This window comes from Taudactylus pleione, unplaced genomic scaffold (genome assembly GCF_031769625.1).
Source record: "Taudactylus pleione unplaced genomic scaffold, aTauple2 ptg000519l, whole genome shotgun sequence".
NCBI lineage: Eukaryota > Metazoa > Chordata > Amphibia > Anura > Myobatrachidae > Taudactylus > Taudactylus pleione.
Genome location: NW_028284921.1, coordinates 349,328 through 367,357, shown reverse-complemented (window position 1 = coordinate 367,357; position 18,030 = coordinate 349,328). Strand labels below are relative to the sequence as shown.

At 46.7% G+C, this 18,030-nt stretch overlaps 1 protein-coding gene across 4 annotated transcripts in view; it reads left to right on the top strand.

Annotated features, from left to right (window-relative positions):
* RBM47 (RNA binding motif protein 47) overlaps nt 1–18,030 on the top strand; it is a 165,578-nt gene that overhangs the window by 102,491 nt on the left and 45,057 nt on the right. For 3 of the 4 annotated variants that reach the window (XM_088450559.1, XM_088450558.1, XM_088450562.1), the window contains exon 1: nt 9,478–9,559. The exons of the other annotated variant lie outside the window; for it this stretch is intronic. In XM_088450559.1, coding sequence (XP_088306685.1) covers nt 9,543–9,559 — 17 coding nt within the window. In that variant the 5' untranslated portion in view covers nt 9,478–9,542. Of the gene's footprint in view, nt 1–9,477; nt 9,560–18,030 lie in introns of those variants that run through there. 4 annotated transcript variants of the gene reach the window in all.

The following is an 18,030-nucleotide window of genomic DNA, read 5'->3' as shown; positions in this document are numbered from 1 at the left end:
AACATTAGAACAAAACATTTAACACGAAACAGGTGCAAATAGCATTCCCGGCATTCAGTGTTTACATAAAACAGAATATTATGATACTTTTATATTTTAATAATTATAAAGGTCACAGGACACAGCAATTCCTGCATGGAATATGGGCCCTGATTCAGAGCCGGACGCTCTGACCAGAGCGCTCGCTCTGAATCAGGGCCCACCTCCATAATTATGGAGCGTCCTCCTGGACGCTCGTATAGCTGTGGGTCACCACCCACAGCATATACGAGCGTGCAGGATGATGGTCGCGATGGTCTTGACCATCGCGACCATCGCCACTGCGAGCTGAAGCCTGCGGTTGAGTTTCTCAGCCGCAAGGCCCGGAGTGATTTTGGCTCTATCAGAGCCAAAATCACTCCCACTGACATCACTAGTGATGTCAGTGGGGCCGGCTTCTGACGTTAGGCGTTCCCTTGGGAACGCCTCCGTCTGGGAGGCACGCCCACCAAAGGGGGCGTGCTGTCAATCAACATCGACAGCACGCCCCCTTTGATCAGACACAACGAGCTAAGGAAAGTCCTTCGCTCGTTGCGTCTCGCGCATGCGCACGACGGAGCTCCCTCCGTCGTGCGCATGCACAGTGCACACCATCGACCCACTTGCGAGCGGACAGCCGTTCGCGAGTGGGTCTGAATCAGCCCATGGTCTTTTGTAAATAACCATATTTACAAAAGAATAGGACATCCTAGTTAACAACTTAGCCGTAAGTCACTAGCCCTCCCTTAAAATATAAATATAATATTACAATTTTCTCAAAGATTAATTTCACCAAAAACTCAAAATGTATTCTTCAGGGACTTAAGTTAGATAAAATAAGAAATATTAATTACCTGTGCTCTAGACCAGGGATGTAACTAGGTATTTGAAGGCCCCATAGCAAAAGTTTGTAAGGCCCCCTATGTACCATCCAACGGTGAAAAATGTACAGTATATAACACATGTAACTTTGGCAAGGAAGATGAGCCCCCGCTCTGGGCCCCATAGCAGCTGCACCCCTTGTACCTATGGTAGTTAGTCCCATGCTCTAGATGATTTGGTGGATTCCCTGATACCTTTATAAAGCTGCCATTTTGGCAGCATGGTAGCACAATGGTTAGCTTTGCCGCATCAAATCACTGGGGTCATGGGTTTAAATCCAGCCAGGGCCTTATCAATGTGGAGTTTGTGTGTTTTCATGTTTTGCTCCAGTTTCCCACAACGCCATAATATATTTTTAGGGTAATTGGCTTCTGACAAAAATTAACTCTTAGGGGTAAATTTACTAAAGTAAGAGTTTTTAGAAGTGAGTTTTAAAAGTTATGTTGCCCATAGCAACCAATCAGATTATAGCTATTATCTTCTAGAAGGTGCTAGTTAATTGTTAAGTAGAGTCTGATTGGTTGCCATGGGCAACATCACTTCTAAAACTCACTTCTAAAAACTCTCACTTTAGTAAATTTACCCCTTAGTGTGTGTATGAATACATATGGTAAGGAATATGTACTGTCAGCTCCACTGAGGCAGGGGCGGATGTGAATGACTGATGTATTCTCTGTAAAGTGTTGTGTAATATGTGTGCGCTATATAAATAACTGTTACTAAGTAAATAAGTAAAACCATTATTTGGCATTAATATATTTGAAGGGCTGCCTATTATCCAAATGAATAATATAAAATACATAATTGCTACCTCCCTGCAGCAAGTTGCCATGCTAGGCATGAGGAGTTTCTCCAGCAGAGAGGACAAAAACGTATTGAAAGTTGGCCTTCATGTTAGCCCTGGCATTGTGCATCAAATGACGGAAATGAAATAGTAGCTGTCCACATTTTGGACCTTGGACACAAAGGGGAAGTCCAAGGGGCAACTACAGGGGAGGGTGAGGCACAGTAATGAAATTCATGCCATCAAAGCCCCAATATCTCCAAAGTGCACTTGGAGTATGCTAAACATTAATGCGATTTCTACTTCAGGCTCCATAGGGTATCCACAGGATACCTTGGGGTATAGGTGTGACGTCAGTCGCAGGGCACCAAAGAGTTAAGCTTTCAGCCTCCCAGGATGCACTAGGTCCCCCTCCTATACCCCGCCCCCGGGCCAAGGCACCCCAGTTTAGTTTGGTGCCCGGCCGGCGTCGGGTGCACCTGTCGGAGTGGGGGCTAGAAGAGCCCCTGAAGCTTTCTTCAGTGCAGCTGTGGCTGCACATCTGGATGTACAGCATGGACAGTCAGTCCTGACGTCCATGCTGTCTTCCCTACACCCCCGCCGGTACCAGAACGCCGGTACCGATCCGGGGATGCTGGTGAGCATCTGGGGTCACAGCTAGCGGTGACCCCAGATGTTCCGGACCATGGCCGGATCCAAGGGGGACAAAGGTAAGCAGCGGGGTCCCGCAGTGGGTCCCCGCTGGTCACATGGTCCTAAGTCCCCAGGCAGGGGGCTCCCTGGGGACTGGCTGCAGCGTGGAGCCAGGTACTGAACCTGCGCTTTCCACTACCCCCTGGGACAGCGGACCGCAGCAGAGCGGTAGCGCTGCGGCGTCCCAGGGGTTAAATGCATGCCAGGGGAGCGCGCCTTCCCTGTCTCACAGCCGGCGCCTCCCCCGCTGCACACAGCCCTCTCTGCACTGTGCTGACTGGTCCTGTGTCAGCGCTCCTCCCCCAGGCCAGCTTCTCTCTGCTCCTCGGCGGCCATCTTCTCTGCAACGCATGGTGAACGCTGCTGGAAGCCTGGAAGGAAGCATCGTGGTCTGGGTCCCCCCGCATACCTCTCCTCCGCTGTGGCTCAGGTCTGTGTATGCAGCGCTGTGTCCTACCAGGCCCTGTGTCTGTGTAGTTGAGTGATCAGCGCTGTTAGTGCAGGAATTGTTATTTCTCTGCATTGTATGTGACTGTGCTAGCGCTGCTGCCTGTAACTGTATCTTCTCAAAACTGTCAGCTTTATTACTGTCCCTGTTCTTTCTGCTAAAGCCCTTGCAGTGCGGTGCTGCAGGGTGGTCTCTCGCCTATTTAATACTTAATTGGTGAGAGAGGTCACATACGTGGTGCCATCATGTCTGAAAGTGATTTTCCCCTCCGGCTACAGTGTACCACGTGCAAAGTACCGTTAGCGGAGGGGGAGGGTAGCGCGGAGGGCCTTTGCCGGCAGTGTTTGTCCATGGCGCGGCCTATTACGGTTACAGCACCGGTACAGGAGCCGCCCTGGGCTTGTTTCGCTCAGGCGTTAACAGCTTTAGTGGGCCAGTTAGCTCCGCAGCCCACGTTTACTCCGATGGGTTTGTCCCAGCAGTCTGTGGTGTCGTCACCCATGCAGGGGTTCCCACGACAATTGGTGGTACCCCACAGTCTCCCTATTTCCCCGCTCCCAGGTTCTCAGGAGCCAGCGTGGGTTAACTCCCTGACGAGTTCTGTACAGCACTTGTCGGATGTGTTGCAAGGGGAGTCTGTGATGCGGCCTCATAAAAGGCCGGTGGCGTCTCTGTCCGCTCCTTATGAGGATGACGAAGGGACGTCTGATGATGGGGAGATTCTGGATCCTTACGATCAGGAACCTCTCCATACTAAGGACGCTGATGCTAAGTCCAAAGTATATATTCCTGGACTTATTCGGGTGATTCAGGACGAAGTTCCCCCAGCGGCTAAATCTAAGTATGCCTTTTTCAAAGATGTGAAGGGCGATGCCACAGTCTTTCCTCTTTCGGGTCAGTTGGTGGACCATTTAGAGGAGGCGTGGAAACAACCTGGCAAAAGATACCAGCCGCAGAGACGCCTGGCGGTGGCTTATCCGTTCGCGGATAATTATTTTGCTAAGTGGGAATCCCCTCCACAGGTGGATTCTCACGTGACCCGTCTTGTCCGTAGTGCCACATTGCCGATGCCATCCATGTCCTCCCTTAAGGATGCTACGGACCGCAAGGTAGAAATCTGCCTGAAGTCCGCTTATTCCCTTGCAGGGGGGGCAGCACGGCCGGCTATGGCCATTTGCTGGGTTGCCACAGCGATGGAGCGCTGGACGGATTCATTAGAGGCTTCTTTTGAATCCGACTGTCCGGCCGAACAGGCGGAGTTGATTGGCAATCTCCGTGATTCGGCCACCTACATCAACGAGGCGGCTTTAGACATTAGTACTCTGGTGTCTAGAACTTCTTCAGCAGCGGTAGCTGCTCGTCGCACCTTGTGGCTGCGATCCTGGAAGGCGGACGCAGATTCCAAGAAAGGTCTGGAAGCGTTGCCGTTTACCGGAGAAGTTCTCTTCGGTCCGGATCTGGATAAGATTGTGGCCACGCTGGCGGCAGCCAAATCTGCTTGTCTCCCGTCGGCCGCTGCTCCTTCTGGTTCTGGACCATCGTCCTTTCGGTCATCTAGGGCCCAGGGCAGGCCCAAACCACAGTCGTTTCCTCGACAGGCTGGCCCTAAGAAATCGGTCAAGCCCCGGAAACAGGCATGGAGTACCAGACGTCCGGCCCCAAGCCAGATGACAAGCCTGCGGCCTGACGGTCCGGGCCTCCCTTTGGGGGATCCCAGGGTGGGAGGACCCCTGCTGCAGTTCTCCCGGTGTTGGTCGTTCACTACGACAGACACTTGGGTTCTGGAGGTGGTCTCCCACGGGTACGCCCTCTCCTTCCGGCACAGACCCCCGGCTCGATTCTTCACCACGGGTCTACCATCAGACCGGAACAAGGCTACGGAGCTGCGGAAGGTATTGCACACTATGCTCCAGGCTGGAGTTATAGTGCCTGTTCCATTCTCCCAGAGGGGCCAGGGTTTCTATTCAAATCTATTTTTGGTACAGAAACCCAATGGGTCCTATCGTCCGATTCTCAGCCTCAAAGCACTCAACAAGTCTTTGCGGGTCCAGAAGTTTCGGATGGAGACCCTACGGTCCATCATTCTGGCGCTGGAACCTGGGGACTACATGGTGTCATTGGACATACAGGACGCTTACCTGCATGTCCCTATTCTTTTGCGCCATCAAGAGTTCCTTCGGTTTGCAATCCGCAGCGACCACTTCCAGTTTCGGGCGTTACCTTTTGGCCTGGCGACAGCACCACGTGTTTTCACCAAGGTGATGGCGGTCATGGCGGCTTCTCTGCGGCTGCAAGGAGTCCGCATGTTGCCGTACTTGGACGACCTGTTATTGGTGGCAGGATCTCCAGAGCTCCTGTTACACCACTTGGACCTGACCATTGCACTGCTGCAACGGCACGGCTGGCTAATCAACTGGCAGAAGTCCACTCTAATCCCGTCTCGGAGGATTCTGCATCTTGTAGCCTTATTGGACTCGGGACAGCAAAGGATCTTCGTGACGGAGGACAAGATCTCTGCTTTACAGTCAAGGGTGCGCAGTTGTCTACACAGCCGCCGGGTGTCCTTACACGCGGCGATGAGGTTACTGGGCTCCATGGTGTCGGTGTTCGACATGGTGGAATACGCCCAGTTTCACTCCAGACCTCTGCAGCACCTGATCCTGTCCAAGTGGAACGGGCTGCCTCAGTCTCTGAAGTTCCAGACGATTGTGCTCACCCCGGAGGTTCGCCTGTCCCTTGCGTGGTGGTTAAAGACGACCCACCTCAACAAGGGACGTCCGTTCTGGGTTCCAAATTGGGTCCTGTTGACAACGGACGCCAGTCTTCGGGGCTGGGGAGCAGTTTCGGGTCCACACTTGTTCCAGGGCAGGTGGACGCCGACAGAAGCGGAGCTTCCAATAAATATCTTGGAACTCCGTGCGGTCTTCAATGCTCTCCTGCAGGCACAGCGGTTTCTCCAGGGTCACCCGGTGCAGGTCCAGTAGGACAACGCTACCACCGTGGCCTACATAAACAGGCAAGGAGGAACTCACAGTCGGGCGGCTCTCGTAGAGGTCTCTCGGATCCTGGTTTGTGCGGAGCGCAATCTTCCGGCCATATCAGCGGTCTTCATCCAGGGAGTGCTAAATTGGGAGGCGGACTTTCTAAGTCGCCAGGACGTTCATCCAGGGGAATGGTCCCTGCACCCGGACGTTTTTCAACTACTGGTGGACAGGTGGGGTCTTCCAGAAATCGACCTCATGGCGTCCCGGCACAACAACAAGTTGCCGGTGTACGGGTCTCGCACAAGAGACGAAGGGGCGTCTCTGGTGGATGCTCTGTCCGTCCGGTGGACGTTCCGGTTCGCATACCTGTTCCCTCCGGTCTCCCTTCTTCCACGGGTAATCCGGAAATTCAAACAGGAAGGAGGGACGCTCCTGTTGATAGCTCCCGCGTGGCCCAGACGGCACTGGTTCTCACACCTTCAGGGTCTGTCCGTGGACAGTCCTCTGCGGTTGCCGCTACGACCGGACCTTCTGTCTAAGGGTCCTTGCCTTCACCCGGACCTGACTCGGCTGTCTTTGACGGCGTGGCTGTTGAGACGGCCATGCTGAGGTCCCGGGGGTTTTCCAGCTCTGTGGTGCGTACCATGTTACGAGCTCGGAAACCGTCTTCCGCGAGGATATACCATCGCGTGTGGCATACGTTCTTCCAGTGGTGTCGACCGAGAGGTTATGCACCGCGGGAGTTTCGTCTGTCTCGGATTCTCGCCTTCCTCCAAGCGGGACTAGATCATGGGCTTCGCCTTGCTTCTTTGAAGGTACAGGTTTCGGCCCTATCTGTCTGGTTTCACCGTAGGATTGCTACAATCCCGGATGTGCGCACCTTTATGCAAGGTGTTCTCCGTATTCAGCCGCCCTTTGTTCCACCTGTGGCGCCTTGGGATTTGGCTGTGGTCCTGAGGGCTCTCCAAGGACCGCCGTTTGAACCACTGGGCTCAGTGGATATTAAATGGCTAACAGCTAAGACTGTTTTCCTTCTGGCCATTGCTTCGGCCAGACGTGTTTCTGAGTTAGGGGCTCTTTCTTGTAGACCCCCTTTCTTGGTTTTTCATGGGAACAGGGCAGTGCTCCGCACTCGGCCCGAGTTTCTTCCCAAAGTTGTTTCCCAGTTTCATGTTAACGAGGAAATAGTTGTTCCGGCCTTTAACTCACCGGGTCTTTCCGTGGGTGAGGCCTCTTTGGATGTTGTGCGGGCCTTAAGGACTTATGTTGACCGCACTTCTTCGTTTAGGAAGTCGGACGCTTTGTTTGTCCTCTATGGCTTCCGTAAAAAGGGTTGGCCTGCTTCAAAGCAAACTTTGGCAGCCTGGATCCGTATGGCTATTTCTGAAGCTTATCTTCATGAAGGCCTACCGGTCCCTCCTTCTCTGAAGGCTCATTCCACTAGGTCTGTGGGTCCTTCGTGGGCAGCTCGACGTGGTGCCTCGGCAGTTCAGATCTGCAAGGCTGCTACGTGGTCTTCTGTCCATACCTTCGTGAGGTATTACAGGTTTGACACCTTCGCCTCTCAGGATGCTTCCTTCGGGCGGCGGATTCTCCTTTCTGCACAGGAGCGTCCCCACCCTTAAAGGATACTGCTTTGGGACATCCCCAAGGTATCCTGTGGATACCCTATGGACCCTGAAGTAGAAAATATGAGATATGGTAAGAACTTACCCTTGTTATCTCTATTTCTACGAAGTCCATAGGGTTCCACAGGACTCCCGCCCTGTCGCACCTGTGCTGCAGATGGGCTTTGCTCTGGTCACCGGTTTTCCGTCTCCCTCTGGTGAGAATGTGATTCTTGTATGTGTCCAGATCTTTCTTCTCTCTCTTCCTTCTCCTCCTCCGGCCTATGGCTTGGTAACTAACTGAGGTGCCTTGGCCCGGGGGCGGGGTATAGGAGGGGGACCTAGTGCATCCTGGGAGGCTGAAAGCTTAACTCTTTGGTGCCCTGCGACTGACGTCACACCTATACCCCAAGGTATCCTGTGGAACCCTATGGACTTCGTAGAAATAGAGATAACAAGGGTAAGTTCTTACCATATCTCATATTTTTTATGTGTTGGCACCATTCATCTCTCTTTCTGTTCACTCTGCCAGAAATGTGCCATAATGTATAACAATATAATTACTTACATCCACCCTCATGATACATAACTCTACCTATAACATATGTTATATATAAGGAGGACCTGGCTTGTGTTATCATTGAATTGCATTGTTAGCCCATTAGTTGGTAGGGAAATAGGCACACGTGAAAACAAACAAACCCATGTACCCAATCTTGTTCTACTGGTAATAGTTACACATGAAAGAAAAGGTATTTGCTGAATGTCACTATTCTCTGCAGTTCTGTTGACCATAAGCCCTCTAGCAGAGGAACGTTCATCATTGCTGCTCCAAAATTCTGCATTTTCAGTTTTAATACGCAATGTGACACAAAGGGGTAGGGATGGACATCGACAATCGATGACTGGCAAACATTGATGGTTTTCTGCCGACAGACGATGTTTTGCCATCGATTATGGAGGTCTGACGTTTCTCTGCATCGATGACAATTTTGATGGTGATGCAGAAATGTTATTATTACCTATGTCGCACGTTCCTTAGCCCCGCCCTTCCATTGTCTGTCCCTTAGCCCAGCTTTTGATTGGCCCGCTGCTGTCAACTGTCCTCCCTTGTGTTGCTGACTGACGGTTCAAACCATCAATGCTTTTCTATTAGTGGTTTCTTGCCATTGCATCACTCATGGCATCATCAGTGGTGAACCATTTGTTGGCCATCCCTACAAAAGGGTGATATGTAACATGTACTAAGGGGTTATAGCCACACCAGATCTTGAATATGTATGTCCTACCCACTGTAGGGAGAGTGCTCACAACAACCTGGGCATGGCTGTGCCACACTGGCATTATGGGGCCAGCAATGGGTCCCTAATACACATACCCCCTCTTGGCGCTCCCATGTGTGAAACATAATTTCTAATCATACTTTTCCTAAAATCACTATATCATCACAGAGATCTTTAACAGCATTTGAGAAGAGTAGAAACTTCAAAGTAACTTTCAAGTAATAAATGTTCCCCCACAGCATCTATGCTATGAGGATGAATATGTTGGCTGTTTAATTCGAGCTGACAAGGGTTAAACAATGTACTGCTGTGAAATCAGCCAGCTTGTTACTTTTTTTTTGTCTGTATCTCCCACTGAGTATCTTGTGTTCAAGGCCATGTACAAAACATACTTGCCCTATTGGCCTCAGGGCTAGTTTCAATTCAACAATTCCTGATTTTGGAAACAATGCGGAGAGCCCTGACAGCTTCCCCTTTCTGCAACTGCAAACACATTGTCCTATCGTTTGCATGAGAACAATATAAATGAAGACCTAAACACAGAGCAGCCAGCAGGTAGGTCTGATCTTGTGTACATCTTGTAACTGACGTTGCAATCTCACTGATCTTATCTAGGCTGATCCCTTCACCTGGGATCAGAAACTTAGGCTGGGATACAAAGGGGGGATGTGAAAGAGAAACTCTGTGGGGCTCTCTGACATGAAGGTGGGAGTTCTCTGGTTTGCTGCATGCATGGGGATCCTTCCTGTGGCTGCTCTTCTAGAATACAGTGCAATAGATCTCTAGTCTATAGAATCACACACATGATTGTAATAAAGAAGAGAGCACTTCTCATCAACAGGAATGGAGCACAGTGTAGTGTAAGTAGCTTTTATCTGGACTTTTACTATTGCCATTGATATAATTCATTCTTTGCACATGTTCTGTTTAAAGTATGAAAGTATATTTAAATGGTCTGGGTTTTTTGTCATCTTTCTGCAAAACCTTTTAAGTCAAATGTGTAAATATACAGAGGTAGCAAATGTATGTGAGGTGTGGTTCCATTGGTCTCTCTCAACGCTGCAGCGTTTGTGCCCCAATTACGCCAGCTGCTGCGCTTACGCTCCACTACTTAACGGCGTCGGCGCTGTTGCTTTAAAAGGTCACTGTGGTGTGTGTGTGTGCGTGTTTACATGTGTTTTGCTTGAGCAACTAGAAGGTCAATGTACAAGGAAAGGTACATCATAAAATGCATTCACTTCCTTATAAATGTCATTACATTTTTCATCCTGTCCGTGTATCATCGTGTTGCATGCTTACTAATAGGCCCCATTATGGTTAGCGTTACTGCCTCACAGCACTGAGGTCGTGGGTTCAATTCCCACCATGGCCCTAACTGTGCGGAGTTTGTATATTCTCCCTGTGCTTGCGTGGGTTTCCTCCGGGTACTCCGGTTTCCTCCCACACTCCAAAAATATACTGGTAGGTTAATTGGCTCCCAGCAAAAATTAACCCTAGTGTGTATGTGATAGGGAATATAGATTGTAAGCTCCACTGGGGCAGGGACTGATGTGAATGGCCAAATATTCTCTGTAAAGCGCTGCGGAATATGTGTGCGCTATATAAATAACTGGTAATAATAAATAATAATTATGCTTTGGGGTTCTATATGTGTTACATACATAGGGTACAGCATGATACTTTCATAATTTTGGCCAGCGAGCATAACATGATCTGTTTAGATAACAGAATGCAGGGTTTTTAAATTGTGGCCTCTGAAGCCTGAATAAGCCCTAAATTATTATTTTTCGATGTAACTATTAATAACTCATAGAAGAGTCATAACTAGGTTGTAATTACTGCACTGGCCCCCGGGCAGTAGCCGCTAGGGGTGTGGCCAGCTCACTGAAAGGTTGTGTCCTCCATAGTGAATACAGCCACCAAGGCAGCACTGAGACACAGCACTAATCTAGGTGTGCTGGCATGGCAGGTTGTGCCGTCTCCATTTCAGGAGACATGGAAACAACACATTTATTTATTAAACAATGAAAATGTATCTCTGGCAATGGGTGTTTTTGCAGATAGGACATCAAGGTGCTATAATGCAAGTGGTTATCTCAGGATGGTGATAGCAGAAGACAATCAATAAACAAAAATCTTTGTTATTTAAATAGAGCATTTTTTTTTACAAGTAGGAATTATTTAAAAATAATTTTTATATTTTTAATATTTTTTTAAAGCATTTCTCAACATTTTAAAAAAAATATATATTTTTTTATTACCACTCACAACGTGGAACTGAAAGCCCAAGCCGACTAGCTGTATCATGCCTGAAACATATTCTCCAAGACCTGACCCAGCAATGTAGTAAATGAACCCTTACCACTCTGGGACAGTACAACTGACGCAGCCCAGTATGGCTCAGCTGCCTCAGCTAGATCGCGTTGATAAATTATGGCTATTGGTATTTATGTTTTGCAGCAATTAGCGGCGATAGAAAGCCAGCCCTATTGCCATGTATGTTAGTGGCAGCAAGTGAGTAGGAGCAGGTCTATTCCACTCATCACTGAGCACAGACTATTACACAGACCTGGTCACTGCTTCCCGCACAGAAACAGTATTGGAAAGTAGGGATAATGGAATCTGTCATCAACAAATCCTGCAAAATCCAACTAACCCTGAAAGTTAGGGGCCTGTATATAGTACTAGGCTATATACTCATTGTCTGCTGTCCTTTTAATGGCCAACCCGGTTATTTTACTGTATTATGTTTTTGATGAGAATTGGGGAAAAAACATTGCTCAACAGATGTACCATTAACCATTTATAGATAATGGCTTCTTGCGCGTTTACTTTGTGTGGGATTTTATGTTTTTTTTTCCTCTTTTTGGCCTTGCTATCGCTTACCATTCAGTAGTAGTTCAACTTGTTGTTTTGGGTAAGATTGTAATAGCCAGCTGCAAATAATGTCATTTACAGTATTTTGCTTGACCTTTGATTTTTTAAAAGATAAAGTGCATAATATGAGTCTTGGGAAAAAAAATGTCTCCTGAAGAGGAAGCTAGGGTTTGGAAATGAAACTGCTTATTTGTGATACTGAAGTGAATCTCAAAAATAAGGAAGTTAATTTATACATCTGTACTAGACATGTGTATTCTCTGTCTCTCTCTTTCTCTCTCTCTTCCAAATATAGCTAGAGCCAATCCAGTTCTTCTCATAGCCCATGTCAAAAACCAGATTGGTGTAAGTGCCAGTCGCCAACCACAAGCTACTCCCAACTGAACGCTGCCATTTTACAGTAGCAAACGTCATTGATTTGCCAGTTTTTGCCAGCACTGCGGCTAAACTAAGGAAGAAGGTTGGTCTTACACCCACTCATGTTTAAATAGCTTTTAACATTAGTACTAAGCATGTAAAAAGGTCTCATTGGGACTGTTTACAACATCCGTATACACACTGGGGTTTTTACTTGCGCCCAGGCTTGGTACATTGCAATTGCCTCACAGTTTCTTCCTTTTGTCAGTGCATTTAGTGCAAGTTAAATGCATTGAGGTTAATGGAGTTACCAACAATGCTCTCCTTAATGGCCAAAAACCCATAACTTTACATCTAGCAAACCCTGGATTTACCCATCTGACACCACTGCTCCTGCAGCTATCTCATTTTGGGGGCCTCACATTCTCTCACACACCCTGGCCTGGAGGTTTCCAGGGTGGTGGTCTTGGGATCCTGCTATCCTTGGGTCACTCCTACCAAGTCTTACCTTCTGAACCCTCCATCTCATTCTTTCTATTCGACACTAATGACATTTGCCTCTTCCAACTTCTTCGAGTAGCTGCCTTTTTTTGTCTCCCTGGCCTTCGTTCAAAATTCCTCCATCACTTGGCTTCCTGGCTCTTAATCTTCAAATGGGCTCTCAAGACCCATTTCTTCCTCAACGCTTTCCAGCGCTCATCCTAACCCACTACTCTATGCTCCTTCCTCACTATCTAGCCCATCTGTGTCACCCCTTTCTGTCTGACCCTCCCCGTAGAATGTAAACTCTTGCGAGCATGGCCCTCTTCCCTCACGTGCTTCTTCTTGCCTTACTTTTACTTTCATTTACAATGGCACCTAAAACTGTGTTACTGACACCCTGTTGCTTATTTAGGTGTTATGCAGCATTGTTTATAAATCTTGTACTTGTCCTGCATTATCTGTACTGTTAATAACTGTTGTCTTGTGTGCTCATTTGTTTCTGTACTTTGTAAGGCGCTGCGGAACCCTTGTGGCGCCATATAAATAAAGGATAATAATAATAATCTAGCTACCATTAGGATAGAGATAGAGAGAGCAATCTAAACTCTTAGTGACTGAGTGGTCATGGAACATCTTTGCGAACCAAAAATGTACTTAACTGAAACAGCTGCAATATTCCCCCGAATGTAGTGATTTCTATTTATTACAGGCAAGTGTTCCCCTATATACAAACAAACCATCTATAAACAAACCAACAACAGTCAATGAGACCTCCTCATAATACATCCAAGTAGCCCATTAGAAACTGCTTATAAAAAGCTACATCCGCCTTTCCTTGTAGTAAGTGAGTCCATTGGTTGAAAACCTATTTGCGCTACTTCTGTCGAAACCCAATTACCTTGTAATGCATTGAATGGGGATGGCTGTAGCACCTGAAGATAGCCAAAGTTTTAAGACAGATCAGGTGCCGTTGCCGGCGTTTTAACGCAACGGCAACTCCCACCCTTCGCAGACAATTGGATTGATCAGACCACTTAGAGAGAGTCATTGATTGTGTCCTTTACGGGTAAATATACTATATATAGGGGAAAACACTACCCCCCACCCCAGCCACAATCTCAATGTTATCTCTATCTGCCTTGTACAACATCAATAAATATTTAAAGGTTTAAATTTAACATTTGAGGCATAGCATTGTTTTAACTTATCATACTGTTTTATATATGTTTAGTATATAGTTATAAATCTGTAACAAGAATCCTAAACACCTCATATTTTCAAGTTAAAATATAGGGATGAAGAAGTTACCCATAGCAACCAATCAACGTCTACCTATCATTTACAGAATGTACTTGATAGATGCTAGATAGAAGCCGATTGGTTGCTTGGGTAACTTCTCCAATTGTTTACTTCTCCACTTTTAGAAAGCTCGATACTGTACTTCTCCCCCTAAATATCAACTCTTTGCTCCTGTGACTAAATTATCTCTCTTCTCATGTGTACAAATTGTTCTCACCCATGCATAGAGGACAAATGGAGGACATGACTCCAGTTAGGAAGGTCACATAAAACCCATGTGGCGGCTATAAGTTGTCCACCACTGTACTAGACTGTCTAGTAACGTATAATAGGTGTTATTAAACGGATGATGTATTATTTATTTATTTATTAACAGTTATTTATATAGTGAGACTAAAGACAGACAGACAAAGAGATAAAAGGGCCCTGCTCACAAGCGTACAGTCTATATCCAACAAGCCTAGGTGTACTTAGGCAAGTTAGACTTCATTTTCAGTCCTTTTTAGAAACAATTAATTGCGGGATATTTTATTGCCAGTTGAGGGATCATTTCATTTGGTCATTGTTAGCCTTTTAAAATAATGTTGAAGTTGATGTTGTGTATTGTATGTTTGTACCACTTAAACTGTTGATTTATTGGTCTGATTTGTTATCTTAAGCTGATTTAAAAGCTATGCTGATTGCCCTTTCCATTGATCCCTTCAATGATCAAAGGTTGAGTAAATTGAGTGGGTAGAACCTGGAGAGATGGCTGTGACTGTGAATTATCATATTCTACAGTTAATGTTAGGTGTCTGAGATTATCTGAACATTTTAAGTTACATTTATATGGAGAGTATATATTTAAAAAAAAAAATTATACATGTTACAAAGCTGGTTTATTCAAAAAGTGATCTCTTGCTGCAGTCAAGGTGCCGCACTAAGGTCATGGGTTCAACTCCCACTACGGCCCTTTCTGTGTGGAGTTTGTATATTCTCCCTGTGCTTGCGTGGGTTTCCTCCGGGGGTGCTCCGGTTTCATCCCACACTCCTAAAATATACTGGTAGGTTAATTGGCTCCCAACAAAATGAACCCTGTGTATGTGTGTGAGCATGTGGGACTGATTTGAATGGACAAATATTCTCTCTAAATCACGGTGGACTATGCATGCGCTATATAAATAACTGGTAATAAATAAAGTGTCATGACAGTTTCTTACACTAAGCATGGCCGTCGGGGCTATTTTCCAAGAGTAAATATACAGAGGTGATTAGTGTATGCCTTCTATATTGATTTCTGGTAGAAAAATAAGGCGAGTCAGTGTATTGGAACATACTTGCCGCCCCGTCCTCCGGGAAAGGGGAGCCAGGTCAGCACAGAGGGGGCGTGATGGCCGGAAAAGGGGTCTGTACAGGGGGCGTGGCATCATCGTGCTCCCTCTGCTCGCTATAGAGTGCCGAAACAACAGGCATTGTATAGCGAGTGTAGGGATACGATGATGTGATGAAGCACGATTTTCGGGAGCCTTTCAGCCATTCCCGGAGAGTAGGCAAGTATGAGGCGGTATAGGGATATACAGTATGTATGATTTATTTTATGTATATCATTTCAGTAAAGCACAGACATCGGGCTTTCTCTATGCTGAGTCTGAGGGCCTCATTCAGAGGCGGTCGGAGGTTGCAAGCGGTCGCTCAGAAACTGGGCGGCCACTTGCATCCTGACCGCCCGCCTCTGTTGCGGTCGTTAGGCTGTGGGTTAACACCCACAGCTCTAACGACCGCTCGGGTGATGGTCGCGATAGTCAGAGACCATCGCGAACATCGGGGCTTACGACGAGACCCTAGGGTAGGGTCTCACTTGTCGTAAGCCCCGGAGAGCTTCTGGCTCTGTCAGAGCCGGAAGCTCTCCACTGACATCACTAGTGATGTCAGTGGGGTCTCCCCCAAACGGCAGGCGTTCCCGTGGGAATGCCTCCATTTGGGCTGCCACCCCCCCGGCCCGCCTTCCAAACGGGGCGAGCTGTCAATCAACATCGACAGCTCGACCCCCTTGGAAAGAGACCCGCTACGACCGGCGCTGTTGGTCGTAGCGGGTCTCACGCATGCGCACGAGGGAGCCGGCTCCCTCGTGCGCATGCGCACTGGCAAAACATCGAGGCGGCTGTGCGGTCGTAGACCGTACGGCTGCCTCTGAATAAGGTCCGGAGTCTTTATATAGTATATCTGCATCTATATATTCATTATTATGACTTCATATCTGAAGTGAATTTAAATGTCCTCAATAAACAGAGCCTCTAGTGGTCGCTGCTATCAAAATGTTAAAATACTTTCCTGATTTTATTATTATTATACACTTCAACAAAGCATATGTTTGTCAAGAGCAACAATACAAAATTTATTTCTTTCATAGTACAATTATGGTGCTTACACACTAGACGATATTTTACACGATTCGCCCGATTTCGATGCATCGGATCGACAAATCGTGTAAAATATGTCCAAATTGTGAGTGTCCGCTCATGATAACGATGCCCGTACCCGTGGGTCGTACATTGCATCTTCAGATCTTGCCTACTGCAGGTAAGATTTGCCAATCTCATACACTATTTGGTGCAATAGATAGATTTTTTGCAAATTGATCTTTAGTCAGATTGGACACTTTTTAGCACCATAACATGTCCTGGAGAGCCTGGGAGCTGCCAGGGAGAGTTCAAGGGAAATTGCTCACGATATCGCATTGTGAGCACATCCTCTAGTGTGTTTGTTACTGTGTAATATTCCTTTAAATGTTAATATTGCAAGACAGGCGATCTGTGATATTTTATAAGTGTGAAATGATCTGTCTGACTGTAATTCCATTATAAACTAATTTTTATCAGGATTCCATGGTTCACTTTCTTGCAGTTCTAAAACTGATGCCAGCATTATATGCTTTAGATTCGCAATTCTAGATTTTAGAGATTAGAATGTGAGTAAACATCAGTATTAGTTACACAAAATAGAAATTCAAGGTTTGGGTATATTAATCTTTCACACACCAAAAATATAATTTACAAAGCAAAAAAAAAGTTTAAATAGGTACATTTTCAGTTTTCAAACCTGGATGAAGCAAAATTAAGTTTGTCTTAATATGTCTAAATTCCATCACTTTTACAAAGCTACTATGTTAGGAGAACCTGTGTCAAGAGAACCCTTAGGCCCCCATTTATCAACAAAAGGCAAATACCATTCATTAGTATCACTGATAAAAACGAAAAATCCACTGGTATTTATCAGTACTTACCCCTCCGGCGAGGTCCTGCGAAGTCCTCCTTCTCTGGGAGGTCCTCCGCTGGGCTGCTGCCAGCCTAACGCTGCCAGCGATGGGGCGCCGGTGTAATGTGCATGTGCGACGGTCCGTCTGGATGGATGAAGCCGGAAAGGCAGCGCCAGGTCCCCATTGCCGTGAATGGGGACCGCATCACTCTCGCAATCTAAAAGATAGCGAGAGCGATGCTGTGACAAATAGCGGTAATCTTAGTTTGTTAAATCCAGAAAGGGTGGCATAAACCCTTAAGCGAGTGCTAAAGGGGTTATGCTTCCTTGATAAATGGGGGCCATAGTTCTTTATCTCATTTTTTCCTACAACTAAATTGGTCTTTCACAGTGCAATGCTGTTATCTGGATTATATTCCAGATTAACAGATCTATGAGCGATTTGGCCACTCACCTAGAGTGACGGGATCTGCAGATTAAATTAACTGGCTGTATCTCGCTGTTTGTGGCCAGCTTTCAGATAGCCACATGTATTAGGTCTTCTTGTAAGGGATTGAGCCAAACGGCTGCCTCTCATAGCGACCTCAATATGTTTTATTTGTCTTGCAGTGGGACGACAATCTGGTTAGTTTCTGGACCTTCGCAGCTATGGCAGGTGCTTGGCCACCTTTATAGTTCTATTAACATATGTCAGTGACTGAGGGGCTGATATGTAACATTACATTGTGTGGCCGTACACACTACATAATCCGGCGCAATGTATGATCACATGCTGCATGTAACAACACAGCGTTGGCCGTGAAATAGTCCCATCTGATGTGCAGCACAGCAGATAAGACAATTTAATGAACGACGGATTGGGCGTACACACTATACGATGTGTACGATATATAATTCCGATCCACAGGGAAACAATATATCAGACGATAGATTGTATAGTGTGTACCCTGCTTTATTAATTGTCACAGAGATAATGGGGAACTACGTGGAAAGGCTGCAATACATTGCCTGTGAGAAGAGAAATCAGATTCATTTTATCAAATGTACTGGAAGTTAATTCTGAGGGTTCAATTTTTTTAAT